A 26,557-nucleotide genomic window follows, 5' to 3' on the forward strand; every position below is an offset into this window, starting at 1 on the left:
CAAGAAGGAGCGGCTAGAATCTCAAACCACAACAGGAACTTTCCGTGAAGGCAGAGTAATACGGGAGTCACCAGCAAGATCCAAAGAGGGCCTAAACAGATGTTAATGATATTATAAGCAGCTTTTATATCACAACAGCAGGTTTACAACTATTAGTGAAAGGCAGGAAAGGGGCCAGTCTACTTGTCTGCTCTGCTTAGTTCTAGTTAAGGAAATTAATGGGACCACAGAACAGATGCAAAATTGCTGCATTACTTATCTGTAATGTTAGCTTCAGCCTTCTTGAGTGCCTCCTGTTTAACAAAATGAATGCAGTCTGGCTTGAATCCACGATGGCAGCTGCTGCCCTGGCCAAATAGGATTGGGTTTGGATTGGGGACCTAGTCTTTGGAAGGAATACATGTGTGGGTCAAGCAAAGTTCACATCAATGAAAAAAATGGTGGACTTAGTTTTGAAGTATGCTTGAGTTTCTTCTAGTTGGACCAGTCTGAGAAAATAAAGCATCTAGAGGATCCCTCCCTGGGGCTGCCCTGGGGCTCTCGGCCATTTTACCTGGCTGCATCTAAGTAATGTACCTAAGGTGTTCACAGGAGACGTAGAAGGTTTATGAGTGGGGTTAAATGTCTTTACAAGAGTAATCATTTCTAAGTCTTAAAACCTCAGGACCTGAGACTTTGTCATCATCTGGGCACTGGTTAGAAATGTCAGTTCTTTATGTCTTTCCAGACCTGGGGCAACCATAGACTCCAGAGAAGGGGCACAGGTGGCCCTGTGAACAGTCCTTGGCGTGATTCTCAGGTATTCTCAAGTTTGGGTGCCATTGCTACCAGGGAACAGTCATGAGACAGACAGATTCCTCCAGGGCTCAAAGCACAACCAAGATTCAATAGGGGAGATCATAGCTCTTCTGCAGTCTAGGTTTTAGCACTAAAGCTACTTCAAATAACTTAGCCTGACTAAATAAATAAATAGATAACTTAGCTTGGATAAGCTGAAAACATAAACAAATAACAAAGTCCAGATGTTTGAAGAACAGATTAGACTCGAAGTAATGACTAAATTTGCATATGATTGCATTATACCATAAGCAAAGAGAATTTGTTATAGATGGGACAATCAAAGGCTCCGACCTATTTTTCCACGAGAATCCACAAAGAGGGCAAAGAGCTAAAATCACAGATTCTACCAATAAGCAGATGCCTGTTTAGCAGACAGAAAAGGGCAGCGATACAATGTAAAGCCTTCAAAAACATAGGTTCCTGGATAAGAATTTTTGTGCATCTTTGTGCACCCGGGGATTGAGCAGGAGCCACTGCTGTACAACCTCGGACAAGAGCCTCCTCCTCCTTTGCCCTGCTCAGTACATTCCTTTGTGAATGCACAAGAATTTCTGAGAACAACACCACAAATGAATCTAAAGGAAGAAAAGTACTCAAAGATCCAAGTGTTCCTAAGCAATTGGCCATCACAAAATAAAGCTCTCTGACAGTAGCTCTTTTTTTTTTTTATTTTTTATTTTTTTTTTTTTTTTGACAGTAGCTCTTAATAGCACTCACTGGATTCTACAAGGTGTAAACATTATTGCTAGGATATAGTAATTACTTCCTTTGATCCTTAAGGTGACCATATTATGGTAGCTATTGAATGGATCTTTGTAGATGAGGAAACTGATGTTCATAAAAGATATTTGTGGAAATCTCCAGCTGGGCAGCTGTGAGTCCAGCTGTGAGTGCAGCTGTGAGTTCAGCTGTGAGTCCAGCTTGTTTGGCGTTCACAGTCATTTCACTCTATGGACCTAGCCACAGAGTTTTTTTTTTTTTTTTCAGACTCACTGTGAGTAAACTAGTCGTCTCTAAGCAATTCCTTTGGACTTGTTCCCCATGCAAGGCACTGTAGCTGCTCCTCTCAGCAGCCTTGGGGGTCAGTTTTAAATTTCTTCCTATGATGATATTCTAGGATACTTTGCCATCTCATCTCTTCGTACATCCTTCACATCAGCCTACTGGGACCGGTAACCTTCTCTCTGGCTTCCTGCCCCACTAATAAGCCCTCTCTAGATCAAAGTTGTAGGAATCTTTTCCTTGAGCCTCCTGAGCAAATATAGAGGCTTCTTTCCACACTCTCTTGTCAACTCGTGAAGTGTCGGTCACTATAGGAAAGTGTCCATGAGAATAACGCAAAGGAAGTATTTACTCTGGCTCATTGTTTCCAGGGGGTCCAGTCCCATGCCTGGCTCCATGTACTCAGGTAGGGAGGATCATGGGAAAAGCAGTATACGGTGGAGGAGGGTGCTCAGCTCATAGTAAAATCTTTCAGGGTATGACCCAGTGACCTACTTCCTCCAACTAAGAGGAGGTTCTCTGCTTCCTAAGGTTTCAAGAACCTTCACAAATAGTGCTGCCCGTATTCACACAGCCATTTATCACATTCGTCTGTGTGTATGTATGTCTTTGTTCATGTATGTGCGTGCACATGGAAGCCAGAAATAGATGTCTTGTGTCTTACTCAATTACCTTCCACCGTCTCTTTTGAGATATGATTTTTCAAGGTGCCTAGGACTCAACAATCTGGCTAGCATTGGCTAGCCATCAAGACCTAGGGCTCCCCGTGACTGCCTCCCTAGTTGCAGCTACTGGCGCGCACACTGCTGTATCCAGCTTTCTACAAGAGTGCTGAAAACTGAATTCAGGTCCTGAGGCTTGCGTGTCGTCTCCACAGTCCTGTCATCATACTTGTAATCACTAAATGTTTTATTGTTTATATTGGCTGTTGACTGACTTGAAGATAGAGTTCATATCCTCATCATATAAGAACCAGCAGTCCCCTAAACACATGTCAGGTACCCCACAGACCTTAAAGTACCAATAGTATGACTGAAAACCAAAGACTGCGACATTCGAGAATGCTCCTACCATTTCCTTGTGTGCACAACAGAGCCATGAGACTCTGATAGCCTGAGACCGTGCCTGTGTACCCCTGCTGCAGCACTGCCTAGCCTAGGATGCTGAGTTCCACCAATTGTGGGTAACTTCCTGGGACCCATGAAGGAGACAGGAATGAAGGAAAGACAGGATCAGGCAGTTAAAGGAAGAAATGAAAAGCATCTGCAGTATGGGGAACCCAGAACTGGTATAATTTCTAGATTCACCTGGGAATATTAGCATTTAAAACCATTGAGATAAAGGAACGGTCACTATTTGGTGCTTTCAGTTCCCTAGTGTGACTTCAGATGAAACACACAAGCAACGTTAAAATTAGACTAGACTAATCTAGTGAGCAATGTTCCTTTTTTGCTAAGTTATATCTTGCTTGAGGACCAAGATGGAGGGGAAGGGATTTTAGGAAGTAATTCTAGTAATAAAAACAGACCCTAGTTGCTTGACCGTTGACACTACCAGTTACTACCTCCACCAAGGTACCTCCACTACACAGGTACACAGCCCCATGTGCACATGCAGTGGCGTCAGATCTCACAGTGTAAATCTGTCCAAACTTACACAGCTGGAATGTGGTACACTTGGACTTTAAACTGAGATCTGATCTTAAAAGATGTGCTCTTTCTGGCCACATGGGCCCCTGTGAACTAATTTGCAACTAAGTTTTACATTTTAAATAGGAAGGATCTTCCCGTCTTCCTTTGCTATGCATAGAAAAGAATCTACTTATTCAAATTGTATTTTCTTTTTCCATTTTTCGTGAGTTGTGTGTGCGGTATGCATATATGAATAGACGCATGTTTTTATGTTTCATGTGTGTGGGCATACAGATATGTGGATGCTCTACATGCATGTGGAAGCCCAAGACTGGTGTCAGAAAACACCTTCATTTGCTCTCTTAGTTAAACCCAGAGCCCCCTGAAGTGGTTAATCTTGATCGTAGTAAGCTTGGCCTGGAGATGCACTATGCCCACTATGTGTGGGGAGGATTACAAGTGGCCCCCACACCCACCTGGCATTTATAAGGATTTCTATCATTCCTGAGCCATCTCTCCAGCCCCCAAATCATCTTTCGGTCCTAAGAGGGAAGAGAATCCTAGGAACGTGCCAATTCTTTCAAACTGATAATCAGACGACCATTTTAAAATGGCTATTTGTTATACAGTTTGGCATTTGTGGGGGTTTCCTAACAACTGGAGCAGGGGGATGCCTCTGACTCAGACTCTGTTGCCTGCCTTTAGATCCCTTTCCCCTACCTGGGCTGCCTTTTCTGGCCTCAGTGAGAAAGGATGCACTTAGTCCTGATTCAACTTGATGTGCCAGGGTAGGATGGGACAGGAGGGGTGTGGGGCTCCCCTTCTGTAAGAAGTGGAGGGGAGTGGGAGAAAGGGGTGGGACTGGGAGGAGGGAGGGAGGGGTCTGCGATTGGGATATAAAGTGAATAAATCATGACAAGATGGTATCTGTTATTCAATCATGTCTGAGTGAATGCATGTTTTGATACATCAGCTTGAGAAGACACGGCTTGATTAAGTACAGCCCTCACAGTAACATTTATAGTCATATTTTGTGGGGTAGACACGTGGTGTTTTCCAATGAGAAGATTCAGGATTTAACAGAATTAAAAACGGATTGAATCAGCATGATGATTACCATACTATTAGGCCTAGGGATTGATTATAGAGGTGGATGTAAGGGGGCGGGGCATAAGCCAAAGGAGATCAGCCCCTGAGAACCGGGCGGGGCGCTCCCAGCAGTCAGCGGCTGTGTCTGCAAAAGCTGCCAACGGGTCTGCAGAGCTGGCTCCGAAACTGGAGGCATCGCCAGCTCTGTGTCCCATGCAAATTCATCCCCGGGTGGGCTTTCTCACTCTGCAAGGACCGGGTGCTGAGGTCTGCTGAGCTGTGCAAATCAGGCTAAGTACATTTTCCCACTGGGCTTTGCCTCTTCCTTAGGACCGAGCCCGGTCGATGCCGGAGGCTTTAGCCCTTTCGTGAAATAAATTCCCCAAAGCAAATGCAGTGGAAGCAAACTCGAAAAGAGGGGGATGCGAACTTGGCGTAGAAAAATCAGTGCTTGAGAGATAATGAGTACATTATCTTGTGTGCATTTAAGGTGCTGGATACAAAATATATTTGTATATTATCATCATTCCCAACTCTGTCAATGAATATAACCAGTTTTTTTTTTTTTTTCTTAATAGAAACATTAAGCCGGGTGGTGGTGGCGCACGCCTGTAATCCCAGCATTCTGGGAGGCAGAGGTAGGTAGATTCCTGAGTTCGAGGCCAGCCTGGTCTACAGAGTGAGTTCCAGGATAGCCAGGGCTACACAGAGAAACCCTGTCTCAAAAAAACCAAATCCAAAAAAAGAAACATTAAACATATGGCTTGGCGTGATAATAGATCACCCCTAGACCTATTCTGAATTAGATATGAGAAGATTCTAGAACACTGACTTTTTTTTTTTTTAAAATGATTGGTGTTATGATTCTAATGATAAATGTCCTTAAAGGCACCCACATTAAGGGTTACTAGTTTTAACTGGTTACTAGTCCGTGCTGTCAATAGAATGTGATGGGACCTTTAGGAGCTGGGGCCCAAAGAAAGGAAGTTAGGTCATTAAGGGCATGTCCATGAAGGGGATACTGGGATTCTACCTCCTTGCTTCCTCTCTATTTCCCTGCACCAGGCAAAATGGTGTAATGCCGTTTGGATGAGGTCAAAATGTTAAGTAATTCGTACATTGCACTTAAGATCGATCTTAACTTAATACATTTATGGATTACTTTGTCTCTCTCTCTTCTGCCACAAAATAGACAAAGTGATGATATGAAGTGGCCTCAAACAATAGATACCTCTTTTGTTGTTATTGGTCCCTTAGTCCCTATATTTATTTCGTATTCTGGCTACAGATGCAAAATAAAAACTATTTAGAAAAAATAGTTTATCCATGCGGTGATCTGAATATAAAATACCTTCCTCTGGTTCACATGGCTCAGTCTCTCAGCCGGTGGAGACATTCTGTGAGGTTCTGGAAAGGGTAGGAGGCAGGCCCAGGCCAGAGGAAGTCGGTTACTGAGGCGCGCTGTTGGAAGCTGTACCTTGTCCGATCTGTCACCCGTGCGTCTTCCTGTCTACCATGAGGTTAGTAGCTTGGGCCACATTCTCCTACCTCCATGATGTAAGCGCCTCTTCTCTACCACACCTGTCTCACAGGATGGACAAAAACTTCCCGAATCACACTTTGCATTAAAAAAAAAAAAGCCAGGCGGCGGTGGCACACGCCTGTAATCCCAGCACTTGGGAGGCAGAGGCAGGCGGATTTCTGAGTGTTTGAGGCTCTTGCTGTCTGAGCTGATTTTGCTTCACCAGTCTTTGCTCAGGGTGCTGTTTTATGGGCTAAATGCTCCCAGTCCATCTGACTAACAGAGACCTCCAGTTCTCTTGGTCTTCTTCCTCCTTCTCCCTTGTGGTCTCTCCTGAGCCCTGTCATTCAATCCTCTAGTCCCGCCTTTCTCTCTCTACTGCCCAATCACAGGCTCTAGCCTTTTAATAAAAATTAATTTTAAATTAGGGAGCAGGTTTATATAACAAGCACTGGTCTGGAGGCAACCAGGATTTAGCATTTGTATACATAGCACCAGACCCACACCTGACACACCATGAGTCAGTATGAACGATTCCTAGTGCAGGTACTTTCTCACAGTGATGAGAGAAATAATACAGCTATTAAAGCAATTCTCAAGCATGTTTATGTCAGTTACATGTGTTACTGAAAATGTATAATATAATTAAGTTTGCTTAATTTATAAAGTATTTTTTGTAATTTTTATATGAAAACAGAACTGGGTGTACATGATGAAACTCTGCTGTTAGTTACAGAGAGGAAAATCAAAAGTTGGGTGAAGTGGGGCAGGGAAGACAGCTCAGCAGATAAAAGCAGGCACTGCTCCCCCAGAGGACCTGGATTTGGTTTCCAGTACCCATGTCAGGGGGCTCGCAACTCCTCCTAACTCTAGCAAAAGGAGACCAAATACTTTCTCCAATTTGGGCACCTGTACATACACACACACACACACACACACACACACACACACACACACTCACACACACCAATACAAACACACACACCTGAAACTTAAAACAGGTCTTTAAAAGCTAGGAAAAGTAAATCATGAAGTTGTTATAAATTATTTAAATTTTACTCTAGTAAAAATAAATCACTATTTCACTTTCACCCTTTAAATGACAATAACATCATCATTATTATTATTATTATTATTATTTTGGTTTTTTTGAAACAGGGTTTCTCTGTATAGCCCTGGCTGTCCTGGAACTTACTCTGTAGACCAGGCTGGCCTTGAACTCAGAAATCTGCCTGCCTCTGCCTCCCAAGGGCTGGGATTAAAGGCATATGCCACTACCGCCCGGCTGACAATAACATTTTTAAAGGTAGAAGAAAAGCTCTTGAAAGTTTTTTATAATAAAGACATGATTACTATTTGAGGAAGTAGATATGTTTAAATTGATTTAAATAATTTATAATGTGTCCACAGATCTAAACATGATGTTACTTCATTAATATGGACAGTTCATTTTCTGTATCAGTTAAATATATTTATTTTAAAGAGGAAAAAAAATCAATCAGAAGTAGGAAGTGTTATGAATATTAAGCATCTCCCCTGACAGTCTTAGACACTGAGGGCTCCGCCCACCAAGTGGGTGGAACTACTGATAGATGGTTGGATCATAGGGCAGCTACTTCACCAATGGATCAATGCACTGGTAAATACAGACTGTCAGCTTTCAGGAGGTTGAGTCTGGTTGGGAAAAGTAATTCACTAGAATGACTCTGAAGGGAATCGCTTTGTCTTTCTGGTTTTGCCTTTGCTCATTGCTGTCGGGTGAGCGATGTGGAGTCACCATGCCTTTCGGCTGTGACTACCTCACCACAGTCCAGAAATAACCCAGCCAGCTGACCATGGACTGAAACCAAGAATGACAACCAATCCTTCCTGCGTCAGGTTATTCTTGTGATCAGGTATTGTCACCATGACAGCAGAAGGATGACAGCCAGAGGAGATTGATGCTCGGAAGTAAAATAGTTGTGTGTCTTCTTCACTATGCAACATCTAACTTTGGAAATGATTTGTGGGTGGAGCTTGGAAAAACTTGGAGAAAAGCTTTCTTAAAACAGCAGCTTAGAGTTCTGTAGGGAAGGAGAGTATACTAGGCAGTTTTGGGGAGCGCTCTAAAGAGCAGAACGATAGTGGGATTATTAGCAATTGCTTGTGAGGTTTCAGATGGACCTGAGGACCCTCCTAGATGGGAGACTGTATATTACATGCAGGCAAAGAACATGTCTGCATGGTTTTCCCATGTCCTGATACTTGGTGAGATGCTAAATTTAAAGTTATAGACTAATCCAATGGTGCCCATTTTGAGACAGCACAGAATTTAAACTTGCATGGACACTGCTCTCTGCTTTTATCTGGATTTTCAGTGAGAATCAGGAGGAGATGCCAGAGCAGATGGGTCTGAACAGCTTGGAGTTTAAGTTTTAAAACAAAACAAAACAAAACAAAACAAAAACCAGGAGGGGCTCCGTAAGGCTGAAGGAATAGTGAGCTTGCTGAGTAGACTCACACCTTAACAAGCAGCCGAGGACTTGGCACTGGGACAACAAAGATGCTTCGGTGGCATCTCAGGAGCTAGGCTGTTCCCATCCATCAGTGGCTCATGGGCATAAAGACGGAAAGCCTTTGAAAGACTTTGCTGATCACTCCAGGGAACCTTTCACACACAGGCTGCCAAGGACAGCATTTCTCTGAGCGCAGCTAGCAAACACTCGAGCTGCTGCAGCTGTGCTCCACGTGCGTCTAGTCAGTGCTCACGTTGGCTGGGAACCTTAACGCCTGATTTTGCTTTGAGTCTCAGAAGAGAACGAATTGGGCTTTTGAGCAATGCTAGCTTGTGTTTTGGGGACTTTGGGAACTCTTAGAGATAGACTGAATGCATTTCGTATCTTGAGTTGGCTATAGGTCCTTTGGAAGTCAAAAGTAATAGGTGTGGTAGGAATTTGACATGGACTCTGCCATGCTAAGTCCAGGCTCCTGTGTGTGTGGAAGGCTTGGACCTCAGCTAGTAGAAGTGCTGAGAGGTAACTGAGTCATGACAGTACTAATAGTAATCATACCAATGGGTTCATCCTTTGATGAGTTTATAATTCATGAACTAACAGGAAGAGGAGCTGAGGGGAGGAAAACAACACTGGGCGTCACTTTGGAGGCTATAACTTGTCCCTGGCCCCTTCCTGTCTGCATTCCCGATTCTTCACTGCCATGAGCTGGGCACCTTAATTTCTCCACACCCTTTGCCACGAGGCTCCACTTCATCATAAATACTGGAGCCGGGCAACCACGGATGGATGGCGATCTCTGAAACCATGAGTCCAAATATATCTTCCCATCAATTGTTTTAACTAGGCCTTATGACTCAGAAATGAAAAACCAACACTGAAGCAGCAAACTATCTATTGTACGTATAGTTGAGGGAAACAAAGACGTGAGACTGTAATCTATAGAACCACATTCACAGCATGGGCCTTAGCTTTATTGCAAGATTGGCAATCTTTTAAATGAAAGAGTTATGGTACACATTCCTAGCATTTCCGTACTTGTGAGTTATCGTACTAAGTGGGCTTTTCAGTGAGTTGCAGGTTATGATTGTGAGCAGGTAAGAGGTCATCTACTGCAGATATATGAAAGCCATGCTCCTTGCACGACTGGTGGCAGTGCCGTGACATTTGTCAAATAAGAAGAATCCGGGACTCCACCTGGAGACAATGCCCAGGGTGTGTGTTTCCAAAGCTCCCCAGGAGACTGAGGCACATCAGGGTCTGAGAAGCATCGCTTGCTCACACGTTATTCCTTACACATCACCGAAGCACCTAGAATGGATCTGACCCCTAAAAACCAAGGGACAGAATGTGGGAGGAATCTCAGAGTTTCCTTTTTATTCTCACTCTGTAATCCTGGTTTTAGAGAGGTGTTTTAAAGAAATAATTCAAAGGAAGGGGAGAATCTAAATAAAGCCATGAAATCTAAATAAAGTCATGGAGTAGGAGACTACTATCTATGCTACTTAAGCCACTGAAATAACAGAGGAAAACATTAAGAGTGTGTAAACTAGCTAAATATGAAGTCAAAAAATGCAGCACTCACCATGGTTATATGCTATAAGTATCAACAAACTCTTGGAAATGACCAGTTTCACTGCCTTAGAGTGTATTCATAATTAAAATTGTTTTAACATAATTTTTATAAAAAATATCTTAGTTATAAAATTTGAAAGCATCATTTAAATTCCACTCAACACTCAGTGCATAGCTCAAAGACTCTTGCAACTATATAAAACACCGCTGTGACATTATTAGCCAGCTGCTACAGGAAAAGCATCAAGATTTATTATCTTTTTGATAGACAGGCAGTTAGAAAAGTCAGTCTTATGAGCAAGGATGCTGTCAATACCTGAGTTATCTTCATCTTTGCGGATTTTGAGCTTCACCAGGTCTTCACACTGCTGGAGGATCTGGACCGCATCTTCCATGGAACAGTTGTCCAACCGGATGTTATCTATTGCGAGCAATTTATCTCCAAGTTCCAGAGTTCCGGTTCTGTTAATAAGTGCATGGTGTGTGAGTCATGATGGATACTTATTCAGGCCATTTCAAGAGGCACTGGGCATAATAGTGTGTTCACATGACCATCAGACGCAAAGCTTTTAAACTGTGTTAGAATTGTACTTTATTCACACGCATCTATTTTCCCCCACTCTTATTCGATTTGGATGCTGTGATGCTAAATTGTATATTGTTAAAACATCTACCTTATGCTTTCCTCAATTTAACCTAGGCATTTACTCAGGCAGTCAAGAGCTCCTTAGGGGGCACCGGGTACCAGAGACCCAAATATCCCAGTGTTCTTCTCCATCTTGATACACATTATTGATGCATTGCAATCATCTCCAAGGAGAGAGCTACGGGACGAAAGAAGGCAAGACAGCTCAGGTCATTGAGAACTGATGTCTAGGATTTTGGCTCTTTCTTCATGCCCCTGGGAAGTTGTTGTGGCTGGAGAAGGGGACAATCTGACATAAGTACTTGGAAAATGGCCTCAGAGAGTTCAGTACTGCTTCTGAACCAATTGAAAGTCTTTCAAAAATCTTAAAAATCCATAATAGAGTGATAAGAGGAATGAGAATACACTATGTATGTTTTTGGTAGAGAACTCTCCTTTATGTACTATGTCTATGTTAGAGTCTACTAATGGCTTCCTAGTATTCAATCCCTCTTTTCTTCTCACCTGGATCACCTATGGTAGATAACTCAGGCTCTCTTAGCATCCCTCAATGAGTGCCCACCTATATATAGGAAATATGGATGGCAAGTAGGTATAGTGGACTCCTTGCCCACTTTCCATGCATGATATGAAAAACAAATGTCTGTCTTTCTTTGATACCAAAGTTTCAATACAGCTGTGCCTACATTAATGACCAAACACTCTCACAATGTTCTCCATACCTTTTAGTGGTTAGAATTTCTTTAATGACACTTTCCTTTACTAGGACAGGTAGGGTCTCTAAAGGTCTTTATTTGAAAAATTAAAGAAAACTTAAAAGTATTATATTGGCATGCTCAATTACTTAAAATATACTTTTATCTGTGAAATAAAAAAATATGAGACTATCTTATTTAGAAGTACAGTGACCAAGGAGGAGAGTGCTCTAGTTAGCTTCAGTGGTGGATATGATATAGCCTAGAGTCTTCTAAGAAAGAAGTGACAGCCAAGAGACTGCCCAGATCAGGCCTTCCTGTGGATATGTCTATGGTGGACTCTCAGTCGTTAATTGGTCTAGGAGAGTCCAGCCTACTATGAGCGGCGTCATTCCCTAGGCAGGTAGCTTTGGGCTGTATAAGAAAACTAGCTAAGCATGAGGTTATGAATGAGCCAGCAAGCATCGCTTGGCTGTGAGTTCTCTGGATAGAAGTAATGCTTCATGGATGCCAGTGGGTACACCTTCCAAATTCCTGCTTGAGACTCCATCCTGACTCCCTCCATAAAGGACTACGATCTGGACGTATTAATCAAATAAATCCTTTCCTCTCCTCAGTTGCTTTTGGTCAGACTTTTTTTTTTGTTGTTGTTGTTGTTGTTTTGTTTTGGGTTTTTCTTATTCAATGTATTCTTTATTTACATTTCAAATGATTTTCCATTTTCTGGGTGCCCACTCCCCGCAAGTCCCATAAGCCCTCTTCCCTCCCCCTGTTCCTCCATCAACTCCTTCCCACTTCCCTGTTCTGGTATTCCCCTATACTGTTGAATTGAGTCTTTCCAGAACCAGGGGCCACTCCTCTGTTCTTTTTGGACATCATTTACTATGTGTTTTTAAATTACATCAACAGAAATGAAATTAGAACAGGAATATAAGCATTAATGGAGTCTCTAAAGTCTCACGTGTCCAAAGGGGACAGATAGGATGACAAGGCCATCCCACAAGCTAATTGTGTTGGAGAGGCCCTTCTCAGAACTGGGTAACGTTAGAGGTTTCACTACAATATGGAAGTTGGAAAAAAGTGAAGAAAATGCTCATGCTGAACTCATAGAACACCCTAAAAATCACTTTTAGCTATAGAGTACAGAAGGACACGGACAAAAAGAACAGGCAAATGAGAAAACAGCCCCTCCTTACCTGTGTGCCACGCTGCCTTTCTTGATATCTGAAATAACAAGAGGGTCCCCTGGTTTTCTACTGGATGGCGCTGTAATAATAAAAAAATAGAGTGAGCGACCACATCTTTATATCCAGAACTCATCTAAGACTGGCTGTTCTCTCCTGCATGACAGTCAACTTTCAACACCAGTAAGAGTTTGTATGTAAACCAACAGCAAATGGTTGGAAACTATGTGTATTATACCTACAAAAAAATATTCATATAAGAGTGGCCATTTAAGTTTGCAGTTGGGGAGAGCATTTGGAGAGCTGATCATTGGGTTTAGGCTGGTTCAGGTCAGTGGCCTGAAAGGTTGACTTCTCAACGGGAGAATAATGGAATCAATTTAGACTAGCTGGCTTGGTGAAAGTGAGTCCCTCTCTCTCTTTCCTCCATGCCTTTCTCGTAAGGCCCACTGTTGACTGGAGTTCATTATGCTACCCAAGGGCACTGGGAAGGACAGAAGGCAGTAATCACAGCTTTAAGGTTCATGTTTTCCAGAAGGAATTATTTTGGTGGGTGAGCTACATAAATCTTTATGTTCTGCTCACAAATTCAAACTTAGAAAGTGCTACAGTGTTTTGGGATGTGAGTGCTTACTTTGTTACTATAGTAAATATTTTATTAGTTAACCAAATGCATGCATGTGTACACACACACACACACACACACACACACACACACACACATATTTTCTAGGCATACACATATAGCCCCCATTAAACTGTGTATAAAATTATTATCGGTCACAGTGGCCCTTATAATTTTGAGGGTAGTACTTCCATTTGATAAGGGATAAAAAAAAACATTTTAAAAGAAACTTTCTTGGAATTAACTGCGGCTATGAGTTATATAGCCCAGGGAAGCACAAAGAAACCATCTTTATTAACAAAGTTTGGATTTCATTTAGGATATCAACGTTTGTGTAAAAGACAAGTGGCCTCTGAGAGACGATGTTTTGCCAACCTGAAACTTGCAGCAATTTCCTTCTAGAGAACATTAAGAGGCCCCTGAAGTAAGATTTTATTATAAACAGACTGATCATTCCATAATAATCACAGAACCATATCATATCCTATAATCCCATCTGAATCCCTGAAAAATGTTTATGCATAAGAACAGATGGTTTAATAGCTCAACATCATATTTAAAGGAAAATCAACACCCCCAATACCTTACCCACTATCGCAATTAGTCCTGAGTAAATGTTAATGAGATTTTGCTTAATCACAATCCGTAGCTCACAGCAAAGATTGCAAAACAGTCTGTTTAGTACAATTAGCTCATTATTTAAACCTTCACTCAATGATTTGATATGACTTATCCACAGACACAAACATCTACCAATCCTACTCATGCCATATTATAAAATAGTCAGTTCTGGGCACACACACATGTATGCACACACACAAATAAATACATATTCATTAAATAAAAGCATTGTTCTTCTAGTATCTGTCAATGAATTTGCACAGTGTCCTGTCAACCTGTAGTTACCATCATATAACACGCAAGAAGTTTTTTTTTTTTTTTAAATTAAAAAGGTCCAGATTCTTCTGAAAAGATCCATGGAAAGCCAGCAACAAGAAACAAGAAGATACATCAAACCCTCTCCTTTTTGCAAGAGAGGAAGATAGTATCATGACATAGAGAACAATTGCACACTGTTTTTCCCCGGAAGCCAGAATTTTCATATGCTCTCTACATCTACATGCACGTGGTAGCCACCCTCGTCTTACAGACTCTCCCCTTTCTCCTTCAACTACACCCATTTTGGAAATACCCAAGGTTCTTCTTGGCAGATGTCTACTGGAGTGAAGGTATGGATCACTGAAGTGTGTGCAGACCTGTATGGGCCCCGTCTCTGTCATTTCCAGGCACACAGATATGACAGTGAATCCTCGAGCAGTTAGTAGCTGTTTCCACACCCTACCAGAATGCCAAATTCTTCTCTGCCTAGAAAATGACAAGCCAAACATATGCTTCTAGGTTCATAGGGCTCTAAACCGACCAAGCAAGTCACTATTATTAAATATTAATAGTTTCTGCAGATATGCACTTTTGGTAATAGAAAAACAGAAGGACAATACAGTATAATGATTAAGAAATGACATTTGATGGTCATGATGGTTGGAGCTGAAGCCCTGGCTCTAACGTGTCTGGGCCAATTGCTTGGGGACATTGGGGACAGAGTTCTTAGATGTCTCATCTGTACAGTACATGATGAACAGTCAGTCTTTACCTGAGAGTTTCTGTAGAGAGCATTATGGGAAAGTGGTTAGATCCCTACACATGGGCACCCTGTCTGCAGAAGAGATTATTGTTATTACTATCTGGCCACACTGAACTCAGTTCCCCCTTCAGTATTTACATGGAGCCTTCAATCTTTCATTTGTCATGGTCTTTAGACTCTTCAAGAAAGAGTAACACATGATCACTCGATCCTTTGGGTTTGATTGGGATGGTCTGCAGAGCCATGCACTTACTTAGCACAGATTTCTAGAGCACCAGCTATGAGTTAAGCATTTCTGCACTGGGCTCTGGCTGTGAAATTTCAGAGAGATTGGTTTAAACAGGGGAGGCGGAGCTCCTTACATCCCCTGAGGTCATGAGAAATGAGATAATGTTCTCTCTTCAGAGATACCACTGTTACCAAAGTAGCCATCCCAGCATGCCATTAGATGCGGGGAGGTGGTGACCTACAGTGAATGGGTCAAGAGGGTGACTTGCAAAGGAAGAGCAAAGACTATACTCTGGAAACCACAGGCAGACAATAGTACTTCCTTGCAGTCTCAATGCAACTGGCCAAATAGATAGAACTGAAAGTGCGACAGGAGACTGACATTGTGAAATTGTGTGTGACATTATGGAGGTTAAAGTCAGTAGTGCCTTGTTCCAACTCATGCTTAATAACACCAATTTTAACTCAAAATCCACTTGTATTTCTAACATCACTGTTAAGGCACGCAGGCAATGATAGATGTGTCTTCTGTCAGAGTTCTCAGTGTTCACCACGACCATCTATTTATGTAGCATTACAAAGCTGATATTTTTGTTTGTTTGTTTGTTTTCCATAAGAACATATTCTTGAACCTAACAAGGAAACATTGTAATGCTTTTTGGAAGGTGTATATATGTTTTCAGTGTGTGCACATACACATGCTCACGTGTATATTGTACGTGTGTACAGTCTGTGTGTTTGTGTCTATGTGAAGCCTGGAGGGCAAACTCATGTGTCACTGTCAGTGTGTCATGCACCTATTTTGAGAGGGTCTTGTACTGACCTGGTGCTAACCAATTTAAATAGACTGCCTACCCAGCAAGCTCCAGGGATCTTCCTGTGTCCTCCTCTCCAGTGCTGGAATTACAGGTGCTCGATGCCATGACCTGCATTGTTTTGCGTGGATTCTAAGAATGGAGGTTGGACACTCAATGCCTAACGGCAAGCATTTAATAACTGAGCCATCTTGACAGCTCTTACTTTCACTTGTGTCAAAATTTCGAGTTCATACAATTTGGTTGGAAACTGTGCAGAAGTTAAGTCTTCAATTTCCCGTTTCCTCAGATTCAAAAAGAGATGATTCCTGCCTTTAAGGTGATTCATTTGTGATTTTGAGATTTGATAGCATGAAGGCAATTTCTTTCAGCAGAAGCCACACTTGAATTTTGATATGAGCTGGCAACACACAGTATAGACATCTCTTGTGATACTGTGCAAGGGTAGCAAGCCATAGCGTCCCATTGGTCATGAGTTTGCAGATAAACACTGCACACTACACTCTATTGTGTTGTTATATTTTAGGAATAGTTTCCATCCACAATCAGTTTACTGGGATCATATCTCCTCATTCATCTGAGGAACACACACTTTCAACTTTGGTTGATTCCACCTGTGAAATAACATATAATGCTACAATTTTATTTTTCAATCTTAGTCATTCTCTGTTTACATTGTATTATGAGCCACGGGGGTTTGTTCTCTTCCTTCCCAGGTCATCACCACATCCATCTATCTTTCTTGCCTCTCCATTCTTCATTCCTTCAACATAGTTTATTACAAATAATCTTTGCAAGATGATCAATACTTGCTATTTGCTTTAGCATGCCCGTGTCAAGAGTGCCCATGAACAAGTGCGAGGGCATCCAATTTCTTTCCTTTTCTGCAGAATTCAGTTGCATTCCTTAGTCTACAGTTATCTAGCTCCCGCTTTTGAAGATATAAGCTCAGAGCTTCTGAGAGTTCTTTTGGGGAGACGCTTGGCTTCACTGAATAGGGGGAGGTACCTTCACAGACAAATTCCTTCATTCTTAGCTTTCAACTAATCCTACTGTCTGAGCTATATCCTCATTCTTATTCACCCCAAGTTCTGGATGCTTCCAATTCTTGAGCCCTTGGAAATATAAGGCGCATTGAGGTTCCCTGGGTATGTTGCTATCATCTGTTTTCCTTTTCTTGATTTTCATCTAGGGTTTGGCCATTGAAAAACCTCACATTTGAAAGAGAAACACTCCTCCACTGCTGGTGGTGCGGTTGCAAGCTGATACTACCACTCTGGAAGTCAGTCTGGCGGTTCCTCAGAAAACTGGGGATGATACTTCCAGAGGACCCCGCTATACCACTCCTGGGCATATACCCAGAGGATTCCCCAGCATATAATAAGGATATATGTTCTACTATGCTCATAGCAGCCCTATTTATACAATCCAGAAGCTGGAAAGAACCCAGATGTCCCTCAACAGAGGAATATATACAGAAAATGTGGTATATATACACAATGGAGTACTATTCAGCCATTAGAAACAATGAATTCATGAAATTCTTAGACAAATGGATGGAACTGGAGAACATCATCCTAAGTGAGGTAACCCAGTCTCAAAAGAACCCTCATGGTATGCACTCACTGATAAATGGATATTAGCCTAGAAGCTTGGAATATCCAAGACACAATGCACATATCAAATGATGCCCAAGAAGAAGGAAGGAGTGGCCCCAGTCCTGGAAAAGCTCAGTACAGCAGTGTCGGGGAATACCAGGACAGGGAAGCGGGGAAGGGGTTGATTGGGGAACAGGGGGAGGGAAGAGGGCTTATGGGACTTTTGGGGAGAGGGGATCCAGGAAAGGGAAAATCACTTGAAATGTAAATAAAGAATATATTGAATAAAAAAAAAAGAGAAAAACCTCACATTTTCTCATATCAAGATAGTATGCACTGTCCTTCCACCGTTCAATCTCAGAAGTGTTAAAACCATCCTCCACCCTCACTGGGAAAGGCTTATTTCTATAGGAAAGATGAAAACGTGTCATGCCTATCACACATCCCCCTTTGTGATTTTATGAAAAAGGAAAACTAAGCTTTTGTTTCTGCAGCAAATTCAGTCACATCATAAAGAGAAGCCTGGAAATTAACTGCCCACATAGAATACGGCCTCTTGCTTTTCTGATCTAGGCCCCCGGGAAGGTTCCTCAAATCAGTCGAAGGACAGGAAAGCCAGTGCTCAGGTTGACAGAATCTTCATGTTTGAATCTTTATTTTGCCTTTTATTAGCCCAGCCACACCATTTCCCTCTGTAAAATGGGCCATTGCAGGAATGCCTGGAGGGTTAAGAACGGACACACAGGCCATCACAGGGTGCCATGTCTGGCAGAGAAGGGACAGATCACCACTGCAACAGACATGTCAATGCCAGAAAGCCCTAAGGGACAAGGACACACACAGGGCAGAGACAACCAAAGTTCTCTGACTTGACAGGCAGGTGACAAAGGTCGGAAGGTAGGAGCCACGATTCTGGACAGGTTGGGGTGGAAGGATACTGGCGTGTGGAGATTTCTGTTAGTTTACCTACTTCAACTGCTATAATAAATCATTCTATGTTATCACAACATCAATGAAAGCAACAACGTCTGGCTCTAATGTGCTGTGAATGTTTTATTGAGAACCCACAAAAATTGACCTACAACTGCTCACCACATTCAAATTTAGAGGTGGTCATTTTTTTTTTAACTCTCTTAGGTCTGGGGTGTAGCTAGTCACACTGAGGACTTGCATGCCTCTCATGATGGAGGGCAGCTGGGCTTGCTGAGGGCATGCGTGCCTTTCATGGAGGGCTACTTCTGAACACAGAGGGGATAATGGAGGAAAGGGGATCTCGTACAAAGATGGCGATGGCGAGAAAATTCTGTGAACCATGAGGGTTTCCCTCAGAGCCCACATGTGTCTGATGAGAGGGTGCTTGCTTATCCTGCCAATATAATATCATTGTAGTAGACACTAGAATAAAAAAGCTACATTTTAAAAATTTATTGAGAGTTTCATACTATATATTTTGGGCTGAACATTAGACTTTTGTTATCTAGAGATTTGTTAAAAACATTTCACAAGGCTTTGAGTAAAGTCCTGAATGATCACCACCTTACACGTGCTGAAGTGGCAATGAGTTTTGGTAGTTAATATATATATATATATATATATATATATATATATATATACACACACATATATATGAACACATATATACATATGTATATATGTGCACAAATACACATATGCATTTGTATATATATATGCATATGTATACAGAGCATATGTTTATAGATATATACATGGATATATTCATATATGTATACATATAGATGCATGTAAATGTATATATATCCATGTGCATATGTATACATTGTATATATATATGCATATATGTATATACACTTAATATGTATACGCCTTTACAGAGAGGGGCACTTGGGTCTCTTGGTTCTTGGTCTTGAACCATCATTTTCTGAATCTTTAATACATGCAATAGTCTTTGTCTTCACAATCTTATTCAAAGGCGTGTTTCTTGGGGGACACAGGGCTTATGCATCATCCATCCACACAACGGATACAGGCATTGAATGAGGATCTGTGTGTGCCGGGACCTGAGTGAGGCCTTTGGGAGTTTACACTCTCACTGCGGTGAATCCAGATCCCAGCTGGCATTTTTGCTCTTGTTTTTCTTTTGCAGTGAGTTGCTTTCTTGACCTGTAAGTTAAGAGTATTTTCCAGGAAGAAGCACGCTCAGTATTGTGACGATCGCTGGTGCAAGTGCAGTTGGAGCTCTGAGAGGCGATGTGTAGGTGTGAGATTTGTGCATCCCTGCTCCTCCTGGAGCAGAGCAACACTGAGGCTTCACAAAGAACAGCTGCCTGTGGCGGGCTGAGACTCAAGACTTTCTTATAGCAGCTTGTGGGTGTTTACACTGTCGACATTAAAACTGTTTGGACACAACCCTGCCAGCGAGTGAGTGGGAGTCCTCCGGACATCTCCTCCTCACGAGCATCTATTACAACCAAAATTGCTTCAATCTCAAAATTTACTAAAGAAACTTTTCTTTTCCTTTGGTTATTTAATGTAAATAGATACTCTTAACACTTTTGGATTTAAAAATTTAATTTGTTCAATATCTTAAAAATTGAGGGCCGGGGAGATCTTCCATAAAGTGCTGGCTGCAAAAGCAGGAGGATATGATTTTGATCCTGGGACAACACACAAAAGCTGGGCATGGCAGCAGGCACCTGTGATGCCCACACTAGGCCCGTGGAGACAGGCAGTGTGGGGGCTCGCTGGCCAGCCTGTGCAGCCAACTGGCAAATTCCAGACCATTACAAGAAACTGTTTCAAAAACCAAGGTGGACAGCTACTGTGAAATGCCATCCAAAGCTGGCTTCTGCTTTGCACATAATGTCATGTATGCAGACACACACACCTGCATACCTCACAGACATACATCTATTCACTGGATTCTGGATGTCATTCATTCACAACTACAACATATTCGCTTTATTCACACGCTGTCTCATATCCTAAACACGAGAGCTTGACAGTGATATTTTATATGTCCTGACTGCTACCTAATTTTGTCTTTCTACTTCTCTTTCAGAAGGTAACTGGAGTGACTGGGCGGGGGGTGGAGGACGGTTTCAGATACATGACATCTTATTCTCCGCAGAGGTTATGAAATGCAGTAGTACTCAGTATAGCAGCAGATGTGTGTGGCTTTTCCTTATATATAGAAGGACAGTCTTAGTGTTAAATTCATAACATTAGAGTTGGACAGCCCTGTTTCATGCTAGTTAATCGAGGACTCTTTTTCTTTACCTTTGCCATAACCACTGACATAAACCCGCCCAAGCAGTGCTTTGAGGCATTTTTATACCATCTTATCATTCTTTCTTGAAGGGACCACCTTGTGGTCAGAGTCCCTGCTTTTTTGACTCCTTTGGTCTTTATGTCCTGGCCATTTGCTTCATGTATATAGGGACACGCATTGATAAACTAAACTCAGTTTGTGGACATAAGAAGTACAAAATAATCTCAGTTTCTATCCTGTTCTATAGATGTCCACTGGGGTTGAAAATTTCCAAGTTGGCTTATCAAGGTAGTTATAAAACTTGGTCCCTGGGGAGGACGAGAATTAAGTCCATTTATATTCTCTGCTTTTTGTCCAGGCCAAGTACCATGAGTAACTCAGGAATTCACTTAAAGGTGTTGTTTGGGACTTGAGATTACAAGATACATAGTATCTCTAATTGGATTACAAGATACATAGTATCTCTAATTGGATTACAAGATACATAGTATCTCTAATGGGTTACAGATACATAGTAGACTCAAAGAGATCCCTAATACATAGAAGTATTTTTGAATTAGATTATTGTTTCTTGTATTCATTAAACAACAGTAATGGACACAAAATATAGAGAACCCATCTGTATATCTCTGTTCATCTAATTATTCATTTAATAATTTATATATGAGCATGTGAGAAATATAGAAAACTTGCTGGGCAGCATACAAAGTACATAGATGTTAATTTACTTATGACTTAGTCCTATACTTCATAGACATCTTGCTTCCATTTATATTCTGTTTTCTTTTCTCCCCCACCTTCTTCTCTCTCAGTCTCTGTCTCTGTCTCTGTCTCTATGTCTCTCTGTGTCTATGTCTCTGTCTCTTTCTGTATAACTTTGTATATATGCCTGTGAAAGCCAGAGGTCAACACCAGATGTCCTCTTCAATTACTTTCTTTCTTTCTTTCTTTCTTCCTTTCTTTCTTTCTTTTTTTTTTTTTTGAGACAGAATCACTCACTGAAGTTGGAGTTCACTGATTCTGCCAGACTTTCTGGACAGCAAGTCTAAGAGCTCCACCCATCTCAAGCTCCTCAGTACTGAGATGATGAATGTGTGCTTAGGTGCTCAGCTCTTTCCATGGATGCTTGGGCTTTTTACTAAGATCCCTATGCTGACATAACAAAACTCTTTTCTGCCTTCACGTCCATTTTACAGATAGAGAAATACAACAGCAGAGAGAACTTGAAGCATCTTATTCCCCTCACAAGGCTATCAGGTACTGGTGGTGCATCTAGCTCTAAAGTTTCAAATGGTAACTCTGAAACTAGTGAAGAAAATGGAAAACATTATCTACATCTGTAAACCCATTGGCAACAGAATTCTACAACACCTTTGAACCCTATGTTTTAGGAGAAGCCCATTCTACTTACAACTGATGGTTATTCCAAGTTCCACGCTGTGCTTCTTAGGCAGTTTTACATGAAATGTTCCACTACTTGGGATGACAGACTCTGTAATTTTAAAACAGAAAAAAAATGTTTAGAGAACACAGAGGACACTGGATATTTAATAGCCTTCCAAATTAAAACATTTCCATCCTGGAGATGGATGGAGTCACTAGGACTCAGGAAGTTCTAACGTAAACATTTCTTTACAGTGGGGAGGTTCCTTTAGACTGAGAAATAAACAACTCACAAGTCTCAGGAAGTCCCTAAAGTGTATAAGACTGCCAAGGCCTTGTAACTTCTAAGATTATCTAAACAGTAAGAACTTCTTGGGACAGAGGAGGCTGATCAGAGCTGTTGAGCTGTATAAATGTTATAAAGTGAGGTCCAGTGTCACAACTTGCATGAGTTGCTATACCATGCTGGGGTAGGCTTTTTAGGATCAGCTGTTTTGAGTTGTTCATGTTCCTATAAGTAACATGCTTACTCCCACAGGCAATCCCAATAAATTCATTAGTTTTTCAACTTGGACTTTGCAGATCATTGTTGGGTCTGTCAGTGATGCTCTAGCTGGGATCTGTAACTGTGACCTTTTGAGGCCATTAGGATCTCTAACTCCCTGGTGACTGTGATGTTGGCATCCTTGCCTCAGATCTGTACCTTTCTGATTGAGACCCTCAGCACCGCCACGACTTTCACACTCAGACCTCTCACACCCTGACCTCGGATCTCTAGCTGGCAGTCAGCCAGAGGCTCTTCTGTCAACAACTGTTATTTCCAGTCTGAGTAGGACTACTTTGCATGACACATGATTCTTTGTCAATCCTGTGGGATGAATCCAGCCACATCCCTAGACAAGCACCCCTCAACCAAGACCCCCGTTAACAGTATGGAGAGCAAAGGAGACAGCAGTAGAGGAGGATTGTGGAGTGAGAAAACTAACCTCCTCTTACTGCTTCATGAATTTCAGCAAAGCCTAGCTCAGTCTCTGTTAGACAAAGAAGATCTAACTAGGAAGGCTGGGATGCAGGTGGAACTATTTGGCCCTGAGGCACCTAGTCCCAACTGTTCTAGGTTTATGTATAACACATTTTGCATAGCTGCACAGCAGAGGCAGAAGTTAGGACTGCGCTCATGGAGAAAAGTTAGGAGTCCTCCTTTTCTCATTCTGCCTTAAATTGTTCTTGGCCTTTTGTCCTTTCCCTTGAGAAGTTTAAGCAGTAAACTTTTTACAAGCCCAGAATCTGATCTTCCAATTTGGAAGGTTCACCGCAGAGTGGTAAACTGGAGAACACAATAAAAATTTGATTTCCCTCAGCCCCTCCAGGCTGTTGGAAAGTCACCTGTAAAAAAGACCCCCAAATTGCCCATCCGTTGCAGTGGCACAACACGACCTTTTCTCTCAGCATCTTCCTTCCCCTGTTCTGGGAAGAGGGTTGAGCGAACCTGCTGACATCCGTAGTTCCTCTTAGTCTTCAAAAATCTCCCAGGGATCAGGTTATTCTCAATGAAGACTTGGAAGTACCAGGAAGTGAACTCGCATACATTTGCTTATTTATCTGTTAAGAATTTGTGTGTTTCCCATTTTCTGATGTCATAGTAAAGAATCAAATCTGCCTCTAGGTAGAGATAACTCTTCACTGCCTGCTAATGAGTTCATTCACTCTCTCAGGTCAAAGACCTGATCACCCCTAGGAAGGTGGATTCAAGTAAAGATAAAAATAATATACTTTGTCTTCCCAGAATTCCTGCTCTCTAGTACAGCCCCTGTAAGCCACCCTGGAGTTTAGATTAGTCTGCCTTCATTTCTGTGATAACAGAAAGGCCTAACCATCTTTCTTCTCTTTTTCTCTTACAGGTGAGCCAGAGCCTAAGTATGCCCTTAAACTGCTTAATGTTTTAGGCTTTCTTACTCCTCTTCTAAAAGCCCCCTTTCACCATGTGACTGACCTGGCCCTGGGCAGCAAATGTCCACGTTATCTTCTCTGTTCATATCCACATCAGTGTATCCTCTCTGTTCTCCCCCTTCCATTCTAGGAACTACAACATATCCAGCTTGCTTGCTCTGAGGTTTTTATTTTAAAATCTAATCAGTTGTGTTCACCCTTCCCTTTTATTCTATTTATTTTTTTTCCATTAAGAAGACCAAGAACCCCAGGAGAGAACCTTCTCTCCCTAGTACCAGATGCTAACTCTGATAAGATGCCCTGAGATTTCAGGTGACATTTCTTTCCTAGTTTTGAATCCTTTAATCAGCCCAGAACATGAACCATTCCTGCCCTCCTAGACAGATAGCATCACGAACAAAACTTGAGCCAGATAATTATTCCAGTCAAGCAATAGACTTAAAAAAGGACTGGCTTATTTTGATACACCAAGGCAGAAAGAGAAATGAAATAGGTAATAATTTTGATGTTACTTTCTGATAACAGATGTGTCTGTGCATATCATAATGATTTCCCAAATATTTCTCATTTCCCTGCCTTCCCTCCATTCTTTTGCCAAGCCCCGATCATTCACCATTCTAAAAACATAATAATATACCTTCTCTCCATCCGCTAAGAAACAATTTCAGAATCTGGAGTTAAGAAGAAAAGTAGGAAATATCCAATATATACAAAGAACACAAGAAGTTAATCCTAGCAGGTAGACTTCAGAGAAACAAATAACCCTACAACTAAACAAAGAATTCTCAGCTGAGGAATACCAATTGGCTGAGAAGCACCTAAAGAAATATTCAACATCTGTAGTCATCAGGGAAATGCAAATCAAAACAACCCTGAGATTCCACCTTGTACTAGTCAGAATGGCTAAGATCAAAAACTCAGGTTATAGCAGGTGCTGGTGAGGATGTGGAGAAAGAGGAACACTCCTCCATTGCTGGTGGTATTGCAAGCTGATACAATCACTCTGGAAACAGTCTGGCAGTTCCTTAGAAAATTGGACACAGTACTACCTGAAGACCCAGCTATACCATTCCTGGGCATATACTCAACATGTAATAAGGACACATGCTCCACTATGTTCATAGCAGCCTTATTTGTAATATCCAGAAGCTGGAAAGAACCTAGATGTCCCTCAACAGAGGAATGGATACAGAAACTGTGGTACATTTACACAATGGAGTACTACTCAGCTATTAAAAACAATGAATTCATGTAACTCTTAGGTAAATGGATGGAAATAGAAAATATCATCCTAAGTGAGGTAACCCAATCACAAAAGAACACACATAGTATGCACTCCCTGATAAGTGGATATTAGCCCAGAAGCTCAGAATACCCAAGATACAATTCACAGACCACATGAAACTCAAGAAGAAGGAAGACCAAAGTGTGGATACTTTGGTCCTTCTTAGAAGGGGGAACAAAATGCCCATGGGAGGAGATACAGAGACAAAGTGTGGAGCAGAGACTGAAGGAAAGGCCATCCAGAGACTATCCCACCTGGGGATCCATCCCATATACAGTTACCAAACCTAGACACAATTGTGGATGCCAACAAGTGCTTGCTGACAGGAGTCTGATAAAGCTGTCTCTTGAGAGGCGCTGCCCATGCCTAACAAATACAGAGGTGGATGCCCTCAGCCAACTATTGGATTGAGCAAGGGTCCCCAAAGGAGGAGCTAGAGAAAGGACTGAAGGAGCAGAAGGGGTTTGCAGCCCCACAGGAGGAACAACAATATGAACCAACCACAGCTCCCATGGACTAAACCACTAACCAAAGAGCACACATGGAGGGACCCATGGCTCCTATGTAGCAAAGGATGCCCATGTGGTCGTCAGTGGGAGGAGAGGCCTTTGGTCCTGTGAAGCCTCGATGCCCCAGTGTGTGGGAATGCCAGGATCAGGAAGCGGGAGTGGGTGGGTTGGTGAGCAAGGGGAGGGGGGTAGAGGGGTGGGGAGGGGAAACCAGGAAAGGGGATAACATTCGAAATGTAAATAAAGAAAATATCTAATAAAAAAGAAAAGTAAAAAGCAGGACTGGCAGATTTGGAGGGGATGTGTTTGATCCATTTGCATCAAAACTGGTCTGCAGAAAGAAACAAGAAATAAACCAGTGTGCACACAGAGTAAACAGGGTCTCGGAGAGTGCCATGCTTAGGCACATCGGATTGGAGCCCCTCTGGACTGTGAAAGGCTGTGTTTCCAGAAAATCCCCTGAAATCAGCCCAAACCTGCTGAGGTGCATTTCTGATGCAGCAACTGAAAGATAAAAATACTGGCGCCATAGGGAAAATGCGCGGGAGCACCAGAGATCTGCGTCTCAGGCAGGGCCAGAATACTCGAGTCAATTG

At 42.0% G+C, this 26,557-nt stretch overlaps 1 protein-coding gene across 5 annotated transcripts in view; it reads right to left on the reverse strand.

Annotated features, from left to right (window-relative positions):
• Grip1 (glutamate receptor interacting protein 1) overlaps nucleotides 1-26,557 on the reverse strand; it is a 386,557-nt gene that overhangs the window by 44,483 nt on the left and 315,517 nt on the right. For all 5 annotated transcript variants that reach the window (XM_052165139.1, XM_052165137.1, XM_052165136.1 and 2 more), the window contains 3 exons: nucleotides 22,246-22,326; nucleotides 12,689-12,758; nucleotides 10,468-10,613 (listed from right to left, as the gene is read on the reverse strand). In XM_052165139.1, the coding sequence (XP_052021099.1) occupies nucleotides 10,468-10,613; nucleotides 12,689-12,758; nucleotides 22,246-22,326 (297 nt within the window). The remainder of the gene's footprint in view (nucleotides 1-10,467; nucleotides 10,614-12,688; nucleotides 12,759-22,245; nucleotides 22,327-26,557) is intronic.

The sequence above is a fragment of the Apodemus sylvaticus genome, chromosome 20, assembly GCF_947179515.1.
Source record: "Apodemus sylvaticus chromosome 20, mApoSyl1.1, whole genome shotgun sequence".
Classification (NCBI taxonomy): domain Eukaryota; kingdom Metazoa; phylum Chordata; class Mammalia; order Rodentia; family Muridae; genus Apodemus; species Apodemus sylvaticus.